At 45.1% G+C, this 16,989-nt stretch overlaps 1 protein-coding gene across 2 annotated transcripts in view; it reads left to right on the top strand.

The window, feature by feature from the left end:
- Positions 1 to 16,989, top strand: part of LOC145356435 (ras-related protein Rab-37-like) — a 134,079-nt gene that overhangs the window by 90,475 nt on the left and 26,615 nt on the right. For both annotated transcript variants that reach the window (XM_080209161.1, XM_080209160.1), the window contains one exon: positions 8,794 to 8,860. In XM_080209161.1, coding sequence (XP_080065287.1) covers positions 8,794 to 8,860 — 67 coding nt within the window. The remainder of the gene's footprint in view (positions 1 to 8,793; positions 8,861 to 16,989) is intronic.

Here is a 16,989-nt window from a genome sequence, read left to right as displayed (position 1 = left end):
TACAGCTGAGGAACAGGCCCCTCGGTGCTCCAGGACTGTGCCGATCACCTTGTCCTTCCTACACCAACTGCCTGTATCCCTCCGTACCCCGCCTGTTCATGTGTCTAACCTGAATAAATAAACAGATAAACCTTAAAAGTCACTAATGTGTCTGCCTCAGCCATCTCACTTGACAGTGCAATCCAGACCCCCATCACCATTCTGTGTAAAAACCTCCCCCGCACATCTCCACTGATCCTTTCCCCGCTACCTTGAGCTTGTCCCTCTTGTAATTGTCATTTCTGCCCTGGGAAAAGAACTTCTAACTGTTCACCCTATCCACACCCCTCATAATTTTATAAACTTCTATCAGGGTGCCCCCTCAGCCTCATTTTCCCAGGGAGAACAATCCCAGTTTATTCAATCTCTCCTCGTAGCTAATACCCTCTGTACCAGGGCAATATCCTGATAAACCTTTTCTGCACTCTCTCTCCAAGACCTCCACATTCTTCTGCTAGTGTGGTGATCAGAATTGGACACAGTTTTGCAAATGTGGCCCAAGCAATGTTTTATAAAACTGTAACATAATTTGCCAACTTTTATTCTGGATCTCCCAGCTGATGAAGGTAAGTATGCCATATGCTTTCTTCACCACCTTTTCCACCTGTGCTGCCACCTTTAAGGGTCTGTGGACCTGTACTCCCGGATCTCTCTGTGTCTCTGTGCCCCTGATAGCTCTGCCATTTGTTTTATAGCTCCCACCTGAATTGGATCGACCAAAATGCATCACCTTGCATTTGTCCGGATTAAATTCCATCTGCCATCTCCCCACCCAATTTTCCAGCCTATCTATAATCTGCTGTATTCTCTGACAATCCCCATCACTATCCGCAACTCCAACAATCTTAGTTCATCCACAAACTGGCTCATCAGACCAGCTACATTTTCTTCCAAGTCATTTATATATATTACAAACAGCAGAGGTCCCGGCACTGATCCCTGCGCAACATCACTAGTTACAGGCCTCCATTCAGAAAATCACCCTTCGAATGTTACTCTCTCTTTTTTGTGGCCAAACTAGTTTCTGAATCTATCGAGCTAGTTCACTCTTGATCCTACGTGATTTAACCTTTTGCACCAGCCTACCATGAGGGATCTTATCTAAAGACCATGGAAACATCACCCACGGCCCTTCCCTCATCAATCATTTTTGTCACTTCCTCAAAAAACTCAATTAAATTAGTGAAACACGACCTCCCTCATTCAAAACCGTGCTGTCTGTCACTAATAAAACTGTTCAGTTCTAAAGTGTATAGATCCAATCTCTAAGAATCTTCTCCAACAATTTCATTATCACCGATGTCAAGCTGACTGGCCTATAATTCCCCAAGTTATCCTCACTACCCTTCTTAAATAATGGGACAACACAGATGTAGTGAGCTTGGAATTCTAGAAGTCATCTCATGACATTTCACAGCAATGGTGCATATGTTATAAAGGGTAAGATATCAACACGGATAAGTGCTTGGTTAGCCGACAGGAAACAGAGAGCAGGGATAATTGGGTCTTTTTCAGTTTGGCCAACTGTAACAAGCAGAGTGCCACAGAAATCAGTGCTGGGGCCACAATTGTTTACAATCTACATCGGGACCAAATTTATTATGGCAACTAAATTTGCTGGTGATGCCAAGATAGTTCGATAGGACAGTAGATGAGGAGGTAGAGGGTCTGCAAAGCAATATCAGCACTTTCAGTGAGAGGGCAATGATTAGACAGGAGTTTCATGTGAGTAAAAGTGAACCTGTTCTCTTTGGCAGGAAGAATAGAAAAGCAGTATACTATTTAAACGGAGGGAGATTGCAGAACTCAAAGGTGCAGAGGGACCTGAGTGTCCTGGTGCATGAGTCGCAAAACAGTTGTCGGGAGGTACAGCAAATGATCAGAGAAATGGAATGTTGATATTTATTGTAAAGGAAATGAAATATAAAAGTGGGAAGTAACACTGCAGCTGTAAGTCAGATCACATCTGGAATACTGGTGCAGTTTTGGTTTCATTATTTGAAAAAAGATATAATTATGTGAGAAAGGATGTGGAGGCTTTGGAGAGGGTGCAGAGGAGGTTTACTAGGATGTTGCCTGGTATGGTGGGGAGGTCCTATGAGGAGAGACTGAGGGATTTAGGGTTGTTTTCATTGGAAAGAAGGCGGCTAAGAGGGGATCTTATTGAAACATATAAGATGATTAGAGGTTTAGATAGGGTGGATAGTGATAGCCTTTTTCCTCGGATGGAGAAAGCTAGCACAAGGGGGCATGGCTTTAAATTAAGGGGGGGTAGCTACAGGATGGATGTCAGGGGTAGGTTCTTTACTCAGAGGGTGGTGAGGGATTGGAATGCCCTGCCTGCTGCAGTTGTAAATGCGCCTAGTTTGGGGGCGTTTAAGAGATCTATGGATAGGTTTATGGACGAAAAGGGATTGGTATAGGCTAGTGGGTCATTGTTTTTGTAACTGGTTGGTGCAACATCGTGGGCCGAAGGGCCTGTTCTGCGCTGTAATGTTCTATGTTCTATGTTCTATGTTCTAAAGTTCAGAGGAGATTCACTCGATTAATTCCTGGATGAGAGGATTATCTAATGAAGGGAAGTTGAACAGATTGGACCTATACTCATTGGACTTGAGAAGAATGAGAGGTAGAGCATAGAACATTGAATATAGAAAAACTACAGCACAAACAGGCCCTTCGGCCCACAAGTTGCGCTGATCATATCCATACCTGTCAGGCCTATCTATAACTCTCAACCCTATTAAGTCCCATGTACTCATCCAGAAGTCTCTGAAAAGATCCCAGCGAGTTCGCCCCTACCACCACTGCCGGCAGCTGATTCCACTCACTCACCACCCTCTGAGTGAAAAACTTACCCCCGACATCTCCTCTGTAGCTGCTCCCCAGCACCTTAAACCTGTGTCCTCTTGTAGCGACCATTTCAGCCCTGGGAAATAGCCTCTGAGAATCCACCCTATCTATTCCTCTCAACATTTTATAAACCTCTATCAGGTCCCCTCTCATCCTCCATCTCTCAGACCGACCAAGTAGGATTGTCTTCTCTCTGTCTTAAATGGGTGACCGCTTGTGTTGAATTGTGTTTCCTGGGTCCAGTTGCTCCCATAGAGGGAATCATTCTCTCAGCATCAGCCTGTCACACTCCCTCAGTGTCTTATGTATTTTAGTAAGACCATCTCTCATTCTTCTAAATTCCAATTACTATAAAGAAAGAACAAAATACAATACAGCACAGGAACAAAGAACAAAGAACAAAAACAGCCCGGGAAACAGGCCCTTCGGCCCAATGAGCCCACGCCACCATTTTAACATTACCAGTCCCCCTCCACCCATGACCCTTATCTATGCTTATGGCATTCCACATTGAGGGAAACTAATTTAGGGACAATTTATTACCTCCAATCAGCCTAACAGCACATCTTTGGGGTGTGGGAGGAAACCGGAGCACCCGGAGAAAACCCATGCAAGCACGGGGAGAATGCGCAAACTCCCACAGACACCGGCCCAAATCCATGTGTCTGCACAGCAAACAGTGATAGTCACTGAGCTGTCGTCTTGCCCAGCATCTGGTCCAGTTTAAGCACACACTAACGACATGAAGCACTAGGCCAATCTCGAACAACCAAGAGCAGCCCTTGTACGACCCATCGCGTGTATGCCCCTCGTTGGACAACAAGGTGGACCGACTTAAAACCTGTGAATTAAAAGAGAAAAACATTAGTATCATTCCACATCCTTTTACATTACCAGGGATGTCCCAATGCTAATGAACCTTATTTAAAACAATCTCCTATATCCTCCCATCTCCAACCCACCCATGTGCCTGTCTAAGTTACTCTTAGACTCCAGCGTGCCTGCCTCCACCACCTGACTTGGCAGAGCATTCCATACCCCCACTACCCTCTGTGTGAAAAACCTCCCTCTAATATCCGTGTTATACCTCTCCCCCCTCACCTTAAGCCCATGGCCCCTCATACTGTGTGTCTCTAACATAGGAAATAGCTTACCTCTGTTTACTCTATCTATAACCTTCATAATCTTATATACCTCTATTAGATCCCCCCTCAGCCGCCATCTTTCAAGGGAAAACAGCTCCACTTTGCTCAATTTTTCCTCGTAACCCAGTCCTTTGGCCCTCCAAACCTGCACCGATCATGATGCCTGCCTAAACTAAAACTGTATGCACTTACAGAGTCCTTATCCTTCCTTTCCCATCACATGCATGTAGCTGTTTAGTTGCCTCTTCATTAACACCTGATCCACCAGTTCACCAGGCAGCGCTTTACAGACATTCATCACCGTCTGTGTAAAAAACTTGCCTCGCACATCTCCTCTAAACTTTTCCCCACGCACCTTAAATCTATGTCCCCGAGTGCTTGACTTTTCTATCTGAGGAAAGAGCAGTTGACTATCCACTCTGTCCATGTCTCTAATAATCTTGTAAATCTCTATCAGGTCACCCCTCAACCTCCATCGTTCCAATGAGAACAAACCAAGTTTATCCAATCTATCCTCAAAGCTAATACCCTGCAGACCAGGCAACATTCTGGTAAACCTCTTCTGTACCCTCTCCAGAGCATCCACAATTTTCTGGTAGTGTGGCGACCAGGATTGTAAACAATATTCTCAATGAGCCCAAACTAAGGTTCTGTACAGCTGCAGCATGACCTGCCAGTTTTTATACTCAGTGCCCTGACCGATGAAGGCCAGCATGCTGTGTATTTTCTTGACGACCTTATTAACCTGCATGCCACTTTCAGAGATTGCAGGACATGATCTCTCTGTCCGTCAGTACTCCTAAGGGTTCTACCAGTTACTGTATAACTCCTACATGCATTGGACCTTTCAACATGAATTATCTCACAATTGTCCAGATTAAACTCCATCCGCCATTTCTCTGTCCAAGTCTCCAACCGGCCTATATCCTGCTGTATCCTCTGACAATCCTCTTCACCATGCACAACTCCACCAATTTTTTCTGTCATCTGTGAACTTACGAGTCGTATTTGTTGACAGATCTCTGAAGGTGGAAGGGCAGGTTAGTAAAGTGAAAATGGCACATGGGACACTTGCCTTTATCAATCGGGGCATAGATTACAAAAGCAGGGAAGTGATGCTGGAGTTGTATAGAACTTCAGTGAGGCCACAGCCAGAGCACTGTGTACAGTTCTGGTCACCACATTATCAGAAGGATGTGATTGCACTGGAAGGGGTGCCACACTTTCCTCCAAGTCATTGATATAAACTATGAGCAACAAAGGTTCCAGGCTTTATCCCTGTGGAGCACTGCTAGTCACAGCCTTCCATTCAGAAAAGCACCCCTTTACTGTTACCCTCTGTCTCCTATATATATAGCCCCAACCTGTCCAACCTTTCCTCAGACAAGAATCACTTCCATCCTGGTGAACTGTCTCTGAACTGCTCCTAATGAAATTATATACTTTCTTAAGTAAGGACATCAAAACTGTATACACTATTCTAGATATGGGCTCTCCAGAACTCCTTTCAACTCTCACAAAATCTTTTTGCTTTTGTGTTCCATTCTCCTTGCAACTGTCGATGACTGGAGTCAGAAGAGATAGGTGAGGTGTTGAATGAATACTTTTCTTCAGAGTTCACTGAGGAGAGGGGCCATGTTTTTGAGGATGAGTGCGTGATACAGGCTGATAGGATGGAGGAGGTAGATGTTCTGAGGGAAGATGTATTAGCAATTTTGAAAAACCTGAGGGTCGATAAGTCCCCTGGGCCAGATGGGATACATCCTAGGATACTTTGGGAGGCAAGGGATGAGATTGCGGAGCCTTTAGCTTTGATCTTTGGGTCCTCACTGTCCAAGGGGATTGTGCCAGAGGACTGGAGAGTGGCAAATGTTGTTCCTCTTTTCAAGAAAGGAAATAGGAATGACCCTGGTAATTATAGGCCAGTTAGTCTTACTTTGGTGGTTGGTAAGTTAATGGAAAGGGTCCTGAGAGATAGGATTTCTGACCATTTGGAAAGATGCAGTTTAATCCAGGATAGTCAGCACAATTTCGTGAGGGGTAAGTCCTGCCTCACAAATTTGATTGTATTCTTTGAGGAGATAACTAAGTGTGTAGAGGAAGGTGTTGATGTTGTATACATTTTAGTAAGGCATTTGATAAGGTTCCCCATGGTAGGCTCATGAATAAAGTAAGGAGGTGTGGGACAGAAGGAAATTTGGCCAATTGGATAAGTAACTGGCTGTTTCATAGAAGACAGAGGGTGGTGGTGGAAGGAAAATTTTCAGACTGGAGGCCAGTTACCAGCGGTGTACCACGGGGATCAGTGCTGGGTCCTCCATTATTTGTGATTTTTATCAATGACTTGGAAGAGGGGGCTGGAGTAAATTTACTGATGATACCAAGATTGGTGGAGTAGTGGATGAGGTGGAGGGCTCTTACAGGCTGCAAAGAGACATTGATAGGATGCAGAGCTGGGCAGAAAAGTGGCAGATAGAGTTTAACCCTGATAAATGTGAGGTGATTCATTTTGGTAGGACAAACTTGAATGTGGATTACAGGGTCAACAGCAGGGTTCTGAGGAATATGGAAGAACAGAGAGATCTTGGGATCCATATCCACAGATCTCTGAAGGTTGCCACTCAAGTGGATAGAGCCGTGAAGAAGGCCTATAGTGTGTTAGCATTTATTAACAGGGGGTTTGAGTTTAAGAGCCATGGGGTTATGCTGCAACTATACCGGACCTTGGTGAGACCACATTTGGAATATTGTGTTCAGTTCTGGTCACCTCACTATAAGAAGGATATGGAAGCATTGGAGAGAGTGCAGAGGAGATTTACCAGGATGCTGCCTGGTTTGGAGGGTAGGTCTTGTGAGGAAAGGTTGAGGGAGCTGGGGCTTTTCTCTTTAGAGCGGAGGAGGATGAGAGGTGATTTAATAGAGGTTTATAAGATGATGAGAGGGATTGATAGAGTGGACATGCAGAGACGATTTCCTCGGGTGGATGTAGCTGTTACTAGGGGGCATAACTATAAGGTTCATGGTGGGAGATATAGGAGGGATGTCTGAGGTAGATTTTTCACTCAGAGAGTGGTTGGGGTGTGGAATAGACTGCCTGCTGTGATAGTGGAGTCGGACACTTTAGGAACTTTCAAGAGGTTATTGGATAGGCACATGGAGCACACCAGAATGATAGGGAGTGGGATAGCTTGATCTTGGGTTTGGACATCGCTCGGCACAACATTGAGGGCCGAAGGGCCTGTACTGTGCTCTACTGTTCTATGTTTCTATTCCAATGACCTTGCTGCACCTGCGTACTATTTTTCATGATTAATGTAGCAGGACTCCCAGATCCCTCTGCACTGCAAAGATATGCCATCTCCCTCCATTTTAAATTGCGTGACTATTCTTCCTGTGAAAGTGGACAAGCTCACATTTTCTGACATCTGCTGATTTTTTGTGCATTCACTTAATGACCTCACAGCAATAGGAGATGGCAAGAGAGTGCTCCAACACAACTGCAATAAGACATCATTGAATTATACAGAGCAGAAGAGGCCCTTCGGCCCATTGAGTCCACGCCGACACATTAGAAACAACTGAACTCCCACTAATCCCATTTACCAGCACTTCACCCATTGCCCTGAATGTTATGATGGGCTAGGTGCTGATCCCAGTACTTTTTAAAGGATGTGAGGCATCCCACCTCCACCACCCTCCCAGGCAGCGCATTCCAGACCCTCACCACCCTCTGGGTAAAAAGGTTTCTCCTCACATCCTCCTGAAACCCCCTGCCCCTCACCGTGAACATTTGTCCCTTTGTGACACTTCAACTAAGGGGAACAGCTGCTCCTTCTCCACTCTGTCCATGTCCTTGATAATCTTGTACACCTCAATCAGGTCGCCCCTCAGTCTTCTCTGCTCCAATGAAAACAACCCAGCCTATCCAACCTCTCTTCATAACTCAAATGTTCCATTTCAGACAGCATCCTGATGAATCTCCTCTGCACCCCCTCCAGTGCGTTCTCATCCTGCTGCTAATGTGGTGATCAGAACTGCACACAGTACTCCAGCTGTGGCCTCACCAAAGTGCCATAGAACTCCAACATGACTGCCCTGCTTTTGTAATCTATGCCTCAATTGATAAAGGCAAGTGTCCCATGTGCCTTTTTCACTCTACTAACCTGCCCTTCCACTTTTAGAGATCTGTCGACAAACACGCCAAGGTTCCTTTGTTCCACAGAGTTTCCTAGTGTCCTACTATTCATTGAGTACTTTGTTGTCAAATTACTCCTTCCAATATGTATCACTTCACACGTTTCAGGGTTAAATTCCATCGACCCCTCATCTGCCCGTTTGACCATCCCGTCTATATCTTCTTGTAGCCTAAGACACTCTGCATCACCATTAATCTTTGTGTCATCTACAAATTTACTAATCCTACCCCCCAAATAATTATGAATGTCATTTATATAAATGATGAATAATAAGGGATCCAGCACAGGTCCCTGTGTACGCCACAATGAGACCCGGATTATATTCAGACATACATGAGTGAATGTTGACTCCAAACAACATACAGGTTGTGAGTGAGTTGCGGTATTATCCAGGGTGGGTGGAAGGGTCACACAGAGTTTCCCAGCTTCGTAACAGTGACCCATACCTCGCTGTTCCCAGGATCGTCCCCAGATTCCCTCATATTAACGTTCAGATAAAGTGTTGAATTTGAAGTGAATTAAATAACATGGTCCATGACTCTGCTTTGTTTATATTTTAGATTTGGGACACAGCTGGACAGGAGAGGTTCCGTAGTGTCACTCATGCCTACTACCGAGATGCACAAGGTAGGGCTGCTATAGGTGGGAATGAAGCATTGATCCGAGGACCAGGCCTTTCATTGGTTCTCCTGGCACTGAACAAGGCCCAGTCTCTCAGGCTCTATTAACTGTAAAGCATTCTGGGAATGTGAGTGAAGGAACAGCCATGGCAACAACAAACAAGGCCCAACCAATCAGCTACTGAGCAAAAACATATCAACTTTTCCTTCTTTTAGTTTGGCAGCAAAAATTTAAATGCATTGGTATTTAGACCCTGGCCCACTGTTCCACGCCTCCTCACTGCCCCTGGTCTACTGTTCCATGTCTCTTCACCCATTCTGATCTATTGTTCTAGGCTTCCTCACTGGAACCAATGGAAATGACAGTAAGAAGTCTCACAACACCAGGTTAAAGTCCAACAGGTTTAGTAGTAAACGCCACTAGCTTTCAGAACGCTGTTCCTTCGTCAGGTGAGTGGAGAGCTCTGATCACAAACAGGGCATATAAAGGCACACACAGTTTACAGAATACCGATTAGAATGCAAGTCTGTACAGCTAATCTGCTATGCTTAAGGTGCAGACAGTGTGAGTGGAGATAGCATTAGGCACAGGTTAAAGAGACTGTGTGTGCCTTTACATTCCCTGTTTCTGATCAGAACTCTCCACCCACCTGATGAAGGAACAGCCAGTTCCGAAAGCTAGTGGTGTTTGCTACAAATAAACCCATTGGACTTTAACCTGGTGTTGTGAGACTTCTTGCTGTGTTTACCCCAGTCCAATGGGAATGTGCAGGAAAGTGAAGTTAAGGTCATAATCAGATTAGCCATCGATTGAATGGTGGAGGCTGCTCAAGTGGTCAGATAGTCTTCTGCTCTCACTCCTTACATTTCATTTCATATCTTAGAAATCAACCCAGATGTAAACATGGGTCCACAGCAGCCATTCAAACCATCTATACCAGCCCTGTGCACTATTCCCTGCCCACCCTTCCACCCATTGTATTCCATTGGAATACAATGTTGGCAAGTGTGCGGTTATCCACTTTGGTAGGAATAATGGTAGGAAGGACTACTACTTACAGGGCGAAAAACTGCAGCATGCTACGGTGCAGAGGGACCTGGGGGTCCTTGTGCATGAGTCGCAAAAACCCAGCCTGCAGGTGCAGCAGGTGGTCAGGAAGGCAAATGGGATGCTGGCCTTCATAGCGAGGGGGATTGAATATAAAAGTAGGGAGGTCTTGCTGCAACTGTACAGGACACTGGTGAGGCCGCAGCTGGAGTACTGTGTGCAGTTTTGGTCGCCGCACTTGCGCAAGGATATTTTGGCCTTGGAGGGAGTGCAGAGGAGGTTCACTAGGCTGATACCGGAGTTGAGAGGGTTGAGTTATGAGGAGAGGCTGAATAGACTGGGCTTATACTCGTTAGAGTTTAGAAGGATGAGGGGAGATCTCATTGAGATGTATCAGATGATGAAAGGGATGGATAGGGTAGAGGTGGAGAGGTTCTTCCTGCTCAGAAAGGACAGTAGGACTAGAGGGCACAGCCTCAAGATAAAGGGGGGGCAGTTTAGATCAGAGTTGAGGAGGGACTTCTTCACTCAAAGGGTGGTGAATCTCTGGAATTCTCTGCCCATTGAAGTGGTGGAGGCTGCCTCGCTAAATATTTTTAAGACGCAGGTAGATAGGTCTTTGGTAGGCAAGGGGATTAAGGGTTATGGGGAGAAAGTGGGAAAGTGGAACTTAGCCACTTCAGATCAGCCATGATCTTATTGAATGGCGGGGCAGGCTCAAGGGGCTAGATGGCCGACTCCTGCTCCTATTTCTTATGTTCTTATGTTCTTAGGTCTTCAACAAGAGCTCCAAGGCGTAGACGTCGGCTGAGGGGGGATCTAATAGAGGTTTATAAGATTATGAAGGGGATAGATAGAGTAAATGGTGGTAAGCTTTTTCCGCTATTAGAAATGGATAGAACGAGGGGTCACAGGCTTAGGGTGAGGGGGGCTAGGTATAAGACAAATATTAGAGGGCAGTTTTTCACGCAAAGGGTAGTGAGGGTGTGGAATGCACTGCCGAGTAAGGTGGTGGAAGCAGGCACGCTAGGGTTGTTTAAGAGTCACTTAGACAGCCACATGAGCGGGCTACATATAGGGGGATATAGCAGGCCTTACTAAACATTGTAGGCTTGGGATTACGTTTTTGCCTCAGGGATGTTACAGTCTTTGCCTGTTTAATAATGAATTTTTTTGTCTCCACAGGCATTTAAGTCCAGCAAGGGGCATGCATGCGGCAGGTTGTGGTGGGCTGCTCTTGGACGTTGCTTCGGGAGTTGCCTATTGCTTCATGTCGTTAGTGTGCTTAAACTGGACCATCTCGAGGGCAACATGACAGCTCAGAGACTATCTCTGTTGCTGTGCGGACACATGGATTTGAGCCTGTGTCTGTGGGAGTTTGCGCGTTCTCCCCGTGGTTGCGTGGGTTTCCTCCGGGTGCTCCGGTTTCCTCCCACATCCCAAAGATGCGCTTTTAGGCTGATTGATTGGGTACTAAATTGTCCCTATATTGGACCTCCCTGATTAGGCGTAGACTAAAATCATGAATAGGTCACTGAGACAGTGGGACGGCGGCGCGGGCTCGTTGGGCCGAAGGGCCTGTTTCCCGTGCTGTGTTGTTCTTTGTTCTTTGTTCTTTTCTTTATTGCAAGACCTGAGCATTTTGTTATACTGCCCCTCTACAGTGGAGGTGTAATTAAAGTTAATTCAACGATGGTTGCCTGCAGCTGAACATGTTAGTGTTAATCAGTACGATACATTACAGCAATGGAATAGAATTCATTTTTACATTTCAGTTGAGAAATTAAGGACTGAGGAATATTGTGACACATATTTAGAACATTTAGAGTTGAGTTTGAGGGTGTCTGAGTGATTTGAAGGATTGGTCCATGTCTTGTTCAGCTACAGTTCAGTGCATCAGCACAGCCAATAAATGGAGAAACTGGCACCAAGGGTGTGAATGGGGACAATGGGGGAATTTATTCCAAACTAAAGCAGATTGGTGCATTGTGAATGAAGGTTACACATTTGGTTGGAAGTAAATAATAAAGCAGATGAGGATAAAGTAACTGTTTTCCCCAGCAGGACGGTTCCAGATGTTTCTGATGTGCTGTCTAACCAATGTTGTCTGAGAGACCCCAGTACTGTGGAAAATGCCAAAATGTCATCGTACTCTGGACTCACGCTGTGAGACCAATAAAAAATGAAATTGAACTCAGAGTAATGTTCCATCAAAGGCAGCAATTATCAAGTGATTGCATTCTCGAGTTAAAGAAACAAGCTCATTAACGTGGGCAGGGTCTGACCTTAGAAATCGACCTTAGAGACATGGTACACAGCAAAAACAGAAAATGCTGGGAAAACGCAGGAATTTGTGGTGGGGAGAAATGGAAAGTGAGATTTAAAACTGGACAAAGGAAACAATGGAAAAAAATGAAACCTTTAAAAATAATAATAAAATGTAAAATTCTCTCTACCTCCACCCCATTTCTATTTATTTTATTTCATTTACTTTATTCATTTTTATTATTCCAGCATTTTTAAATTATTTGTCTTTTAATTTTTTCCATCATTTCATTTTTCCACTTTTTTCAATCTTGCTTTCCAACTCTTTCTTCCTCCCCACTCCCACCCCACTGGGGCCACCTCTTACATGTCTCAGGTTGTCCTTTGTCACTCTGCTTACCTTTGTTCTGATGCAGAGATGTCGGCGTTGGACTGGGGTGGGCACAAGAGAAGTCTCACAACACCAGGTTAAAGTCCAACAGCGGATAAAAGCAAATTACTGCAGATGCAGGAATCTAAAACTAAAAGAGAAAATGCTGGAAAATCTCAGCAGGTCTGGCAGCATCTGTAAGGAGAGAAAAGAGCTGACGTTTCGAGTCCAAATGACCCTTTAACAAAGGGTCAAAGACCTACTGGTATTTTGCAGCATTTTCTCTTTTGGTCAAAGTCCAACAGGTTTATCTGGAATCATGAGGTTTTGGAATGCTGTTCCTTTACTCCGAAAGCTTGTGATTCCAAATGAACCTGTTGGACTTTTACCTGGTGTTTGTTGTGAGACTTCTTACTGTACCTTTGTTCAGCTATTAACACATTCTGATCGCTTAATAACCGCTATCATCACCCTTCAATTTGATTTGATTTTGATTTGATTTATTATTGTCACATGTATTAACATACAGCGAAAAGTATTGTTTCTCGTGCACTGTGCAAACAAAGCATACCGTTCATAGAGAAAGAAATGAGAGAGTGCAGAATGTATGTAACAGTCATACCTAGGGTGTAGAAAAAGATCAACTTAATGCAAAGTAGGTCCATTTAGAAGTCTGGTGGCAGCAGGGAAGAAGTTGTTCATCAGTTGGTTGGTATGTGACTTCAGACTTTTGTATCTTTTTACCGGCAGAAGAAGGTGGAAGAGAGAATGTCCGGGGTGCGTGGGGTCCTTAATTATGCTGGCTGCTTTGGTGAGGAGGCAAGAAACGTAGACAGAGACAATGGATGGGACGCTGGCTTGCGTGATGGATTGGGGCTACATTTGTGACCATTTGTAGTTCCTTGTGGTCTTGGGCAGAGCAGGAGCCAGACCAAGCTGTGATACACCCAGAAAGAATGTTTTCTATGGTGCATCTGTAAAAGTTGGTGAGAGTCATAGTTGACATGCCAAATTTCCTCAGACTTTTGAGAAAGTAGAGGTGTTGGTGGGGCTTTCTTAACTATAGTGTCAGCGTGGGGGTACCAGGACAGGTTATTGGTGATCTGGACACCTAAAAACTTGAACCTTCTGACTATTTCTACTTTGTCCCCATTGATGTAGACAGGGGCATGTTCTCCTTTACACTTCCTGAAGTCGATGACGATCTCCTTTGTTTTGTTGACATTGAGGGAGAGATTATTGTTGCTGCACCAGTTCACCAGATTCTCTATCTCGTTCCTGTACTCTGTCTCGTCATTGTTTGAGATCCGATCCACTATAGTGATATCGTCAGCAAACTTGAAAATCGGATTGGAGGGGAATTTGGCCACACAGTCATAGTTGTATAAGGAGGGGGCTGAAAACACAGCCTTGTGGGGCACCGGTGTTGAGGATGATCGTGGAGGAGGTGTTGTTGCCGATCCTTACTGATTGTGGTCTGTGAGTTAGGAAGTTCAGGATCCAGTCACAGAGGGAGGAGCCGAGGCCCAGGTCGCAGTATTTGAAGAGGAGTTTTGTCGGAATAACGGTGTTGAAAGCTGAGTTGTGGTCAATAAATTGGAGTCTGACTTTATTATCTCGGTACTGCAGGACCAGGGACCTGCAGCACACTATGTCTGCTATGGACTGTTGTGATGGTAGGTGAACTGTAGTGGATCCAGGTAGTCCGGGAGGCTGGAATTGACTCATGCCGTGACTAACCTTTCAAAGCATTTCATAATGATGGATATCGTTAGGCACAGGACAATAGTCATCAAGGCACGCAGCTTGGCTTATCTTTGGTGCTGGGGTGATGGTCATCTTCTTGAAGCAGATAGGGACTTCAGATTATTGTAAAGAGAGGTTGAAGATGTCTGTGATTATCCCCACCAGCTGATCCACGCAGGATTGTCCGGGTGTCCCATCCGGGCCAGTCCATGGGTTGACTTTGGAGAAAGCTGCTCTGACAGCTGCAATAGTGACCTCAGATGCAGGTTCATCCGGGGCTTCTAGGGTGGAGAGCATAGCCTCACTGACCTCTTGCTCAAAATGGGAATAGAATGCATTGAGCCGAGCAGGGAGGGGTGTGTTGGAGCCGGCGATTTTACACACCTTCACCTGTAGCCTGTTATGTCTTGCAGACCTTGCTATAGTCGGCAGGGGTCGGTGTGGCTAGCCTGGGACTCCAGCTTGATCCGGTACTGTCTTATGGCATCTTTGATGGATCTCCTTAGATTGTATCTGGTTATAGTTCAGTGTCGCCTGACTTGAATGCCTCAGAGCTAGACTTCAGCAGCAGTGGATATCCCTGTTCATCCATGGTTTCTGGTTGGGAAACTCGCAAATTTGCTTCTTGTAGGTGTAGGAGATAACATGTTGGACTTTAGGATTAGGACTTTAACCTGGTGTTGTGAGACTTCTTACCGTGCTTACCCCTATCCAACACCAGCATCACCACATCAGAACTAACAGGAAGCAGAGAGTTAGTATCAGTGGGTCTTTATTTGGTTGGCAGGATGTAAATAGTGTGTGGCACAGGGATCAGTGCTGCAGTCTCAATGTTTCACAATTGATATCAATGATTTGAAGGTTTGAAGGTGAGGGTTGCTAAATTTGCTGATGATACAAAGATAGGGAGGAAAGGATGTTCTCAAGAGGACACAAAGAGTCTACAGAGGGATATAGATAGGATAAGTGTGTGGAGAAAGACCTGATAAATGGAATCATGCGGGGAAAATGTGGAAAAATAGAAAGATCAGACTTTATTATTTTTGACATTTCTATCCTTAATCTTAGACCAGGTTAAGTACAATAAAGCTACCCCCCCCGCTTACTTTGTGATCTGTCTGATCGCAGTATGTGAACATGTTAAATCCTTGCGAAATCAACAAGTATGTTTTTAACTGAAGCTCTGTTACTGTCAAACGAGGAGAAGGTAAACCCTCCCCTCCCGCCCACCTGGTCATCACACGGGATAGAAATTTTCAATATACTTCTCGGGACCTGTCTGCTTTTCTGCTTCCTCATTTGTCCATGAACTCAATCACAGAAACATAGAACATAGAACATAGAACATAGAACATTACAGCGCAGAACAGGCCCTTCGGCCCACAATGTTGCGCCGACCAGTTACAAAAACAATGACCCACTAGCCTATACCAATCCCTTTTCGTCCATAAACCTATCCACAGATCTCTTAAACGCCCCCAAACTAGGCGCATTTACAACTGCAGCAGGCAGGGCATTCCAATCCCTCACCACCCGCTGGGTAAAGAACCTACCCCTGACATCCGTCCTGTAGCTACCCCCCCTTAATTTAAAGCCATGACCCCTTGTGCTAGCTTTCTCCATCCGAGGAAAAAGGCTATCACTATCCACCCTATCTAAACCTCTAATCATCTTATATGTTTCAATAAGATCCCCTCTTAGCCGCCTTCTTTCCAACGAAAACAACCCTAAATCCCTCAGTCTCTCCTCATAGGACCTCCCCACCATACCAGGCAACATCCTAGTAAACCTCCTCTGCACCCTCTCCAAAGCCTCCACATCCTTCTTGTAATGTGGGGACCAGAACTGCACACAGTACTCCAAGTGCGGCCGCACCAGAGTTGTGTACAGTTGCAACATGACGCTGCGACTCCTAAATTCAATCCCCCTACCAATAAACGCCAAGACACCGTATGCCTTCTTGACAACCTTATCTACTTGATTCCCAACTTTCAGGGATCTATGTACACATACACCTAGATCCCTCTGTTCATCCACACTATTCAAAGTCCTCCCGTTAGCCCTATACTCGACACATCTGTTGCTCCTACCAAAGTGAATTACCTCACACTTCTCCGCATTAAATTCCATCCGCCACCTCTCGGCCCAGCTCTGCAACCTATCTAAGTCTCCCTGCAGACTATGACACCCTTCCTCACAATCTACCACACCTCCGACTTTGGTGTCATCAACAAATTTACTAATCCACCCAACTATACCCTCATCCAGATCATTAATAAAGATTACAAACAACAGTGGCCCCAAAACAGATCCCTGAGGCACACCACTCGTAACCAAACTCCATGATGAATATTTACCATCAACCACCACCCTCTGTCTCCTATCTGATAGCCAATTCCTGATCCAACTTCCTAGATCACCCACAATCCCATACATCTCCATTTTCTGCAGAAGCCCACCGTGGTGAACCTTATCGAACGCCTTACTAAAATCCATGTATACCACATCAACTGCCTTACCCCCATCCACCTCTTTGGTCACTTTCTCAAAAAACTCAATAAGATTAGTAAGGCACGACCTACCCGCTACAAAACCATGCTGACTATTTCTGATCAATTCATTACACTCCAAATAACTATAAATCCTATCCCTAATAATTTTTTCTAAAACCTTGCCCACAACAGAAGTAAGACTCACCGGTCTATAA

The sequence above is a fragment of the Carcharhinus amblyrhynchos genome, chromosome 21 (genome assembly GCF_965287045.1).
Source record: "Carcharhinus amblyrhynchos chromosome 21, sCarAmb.v2.hapA, whole genome shotgun sequence".
Taxonomy (NCBI): Eukaryota; Metazoa; Chordata; class Chondrichthyes; order Carcharhiniformes; family Carcharhinidae; genus Carcharhinus; species Carcharhinus amblyrhynchos.
This window is presented reverse-complemented; position numbering and strand designations above follow the sequence as displayed.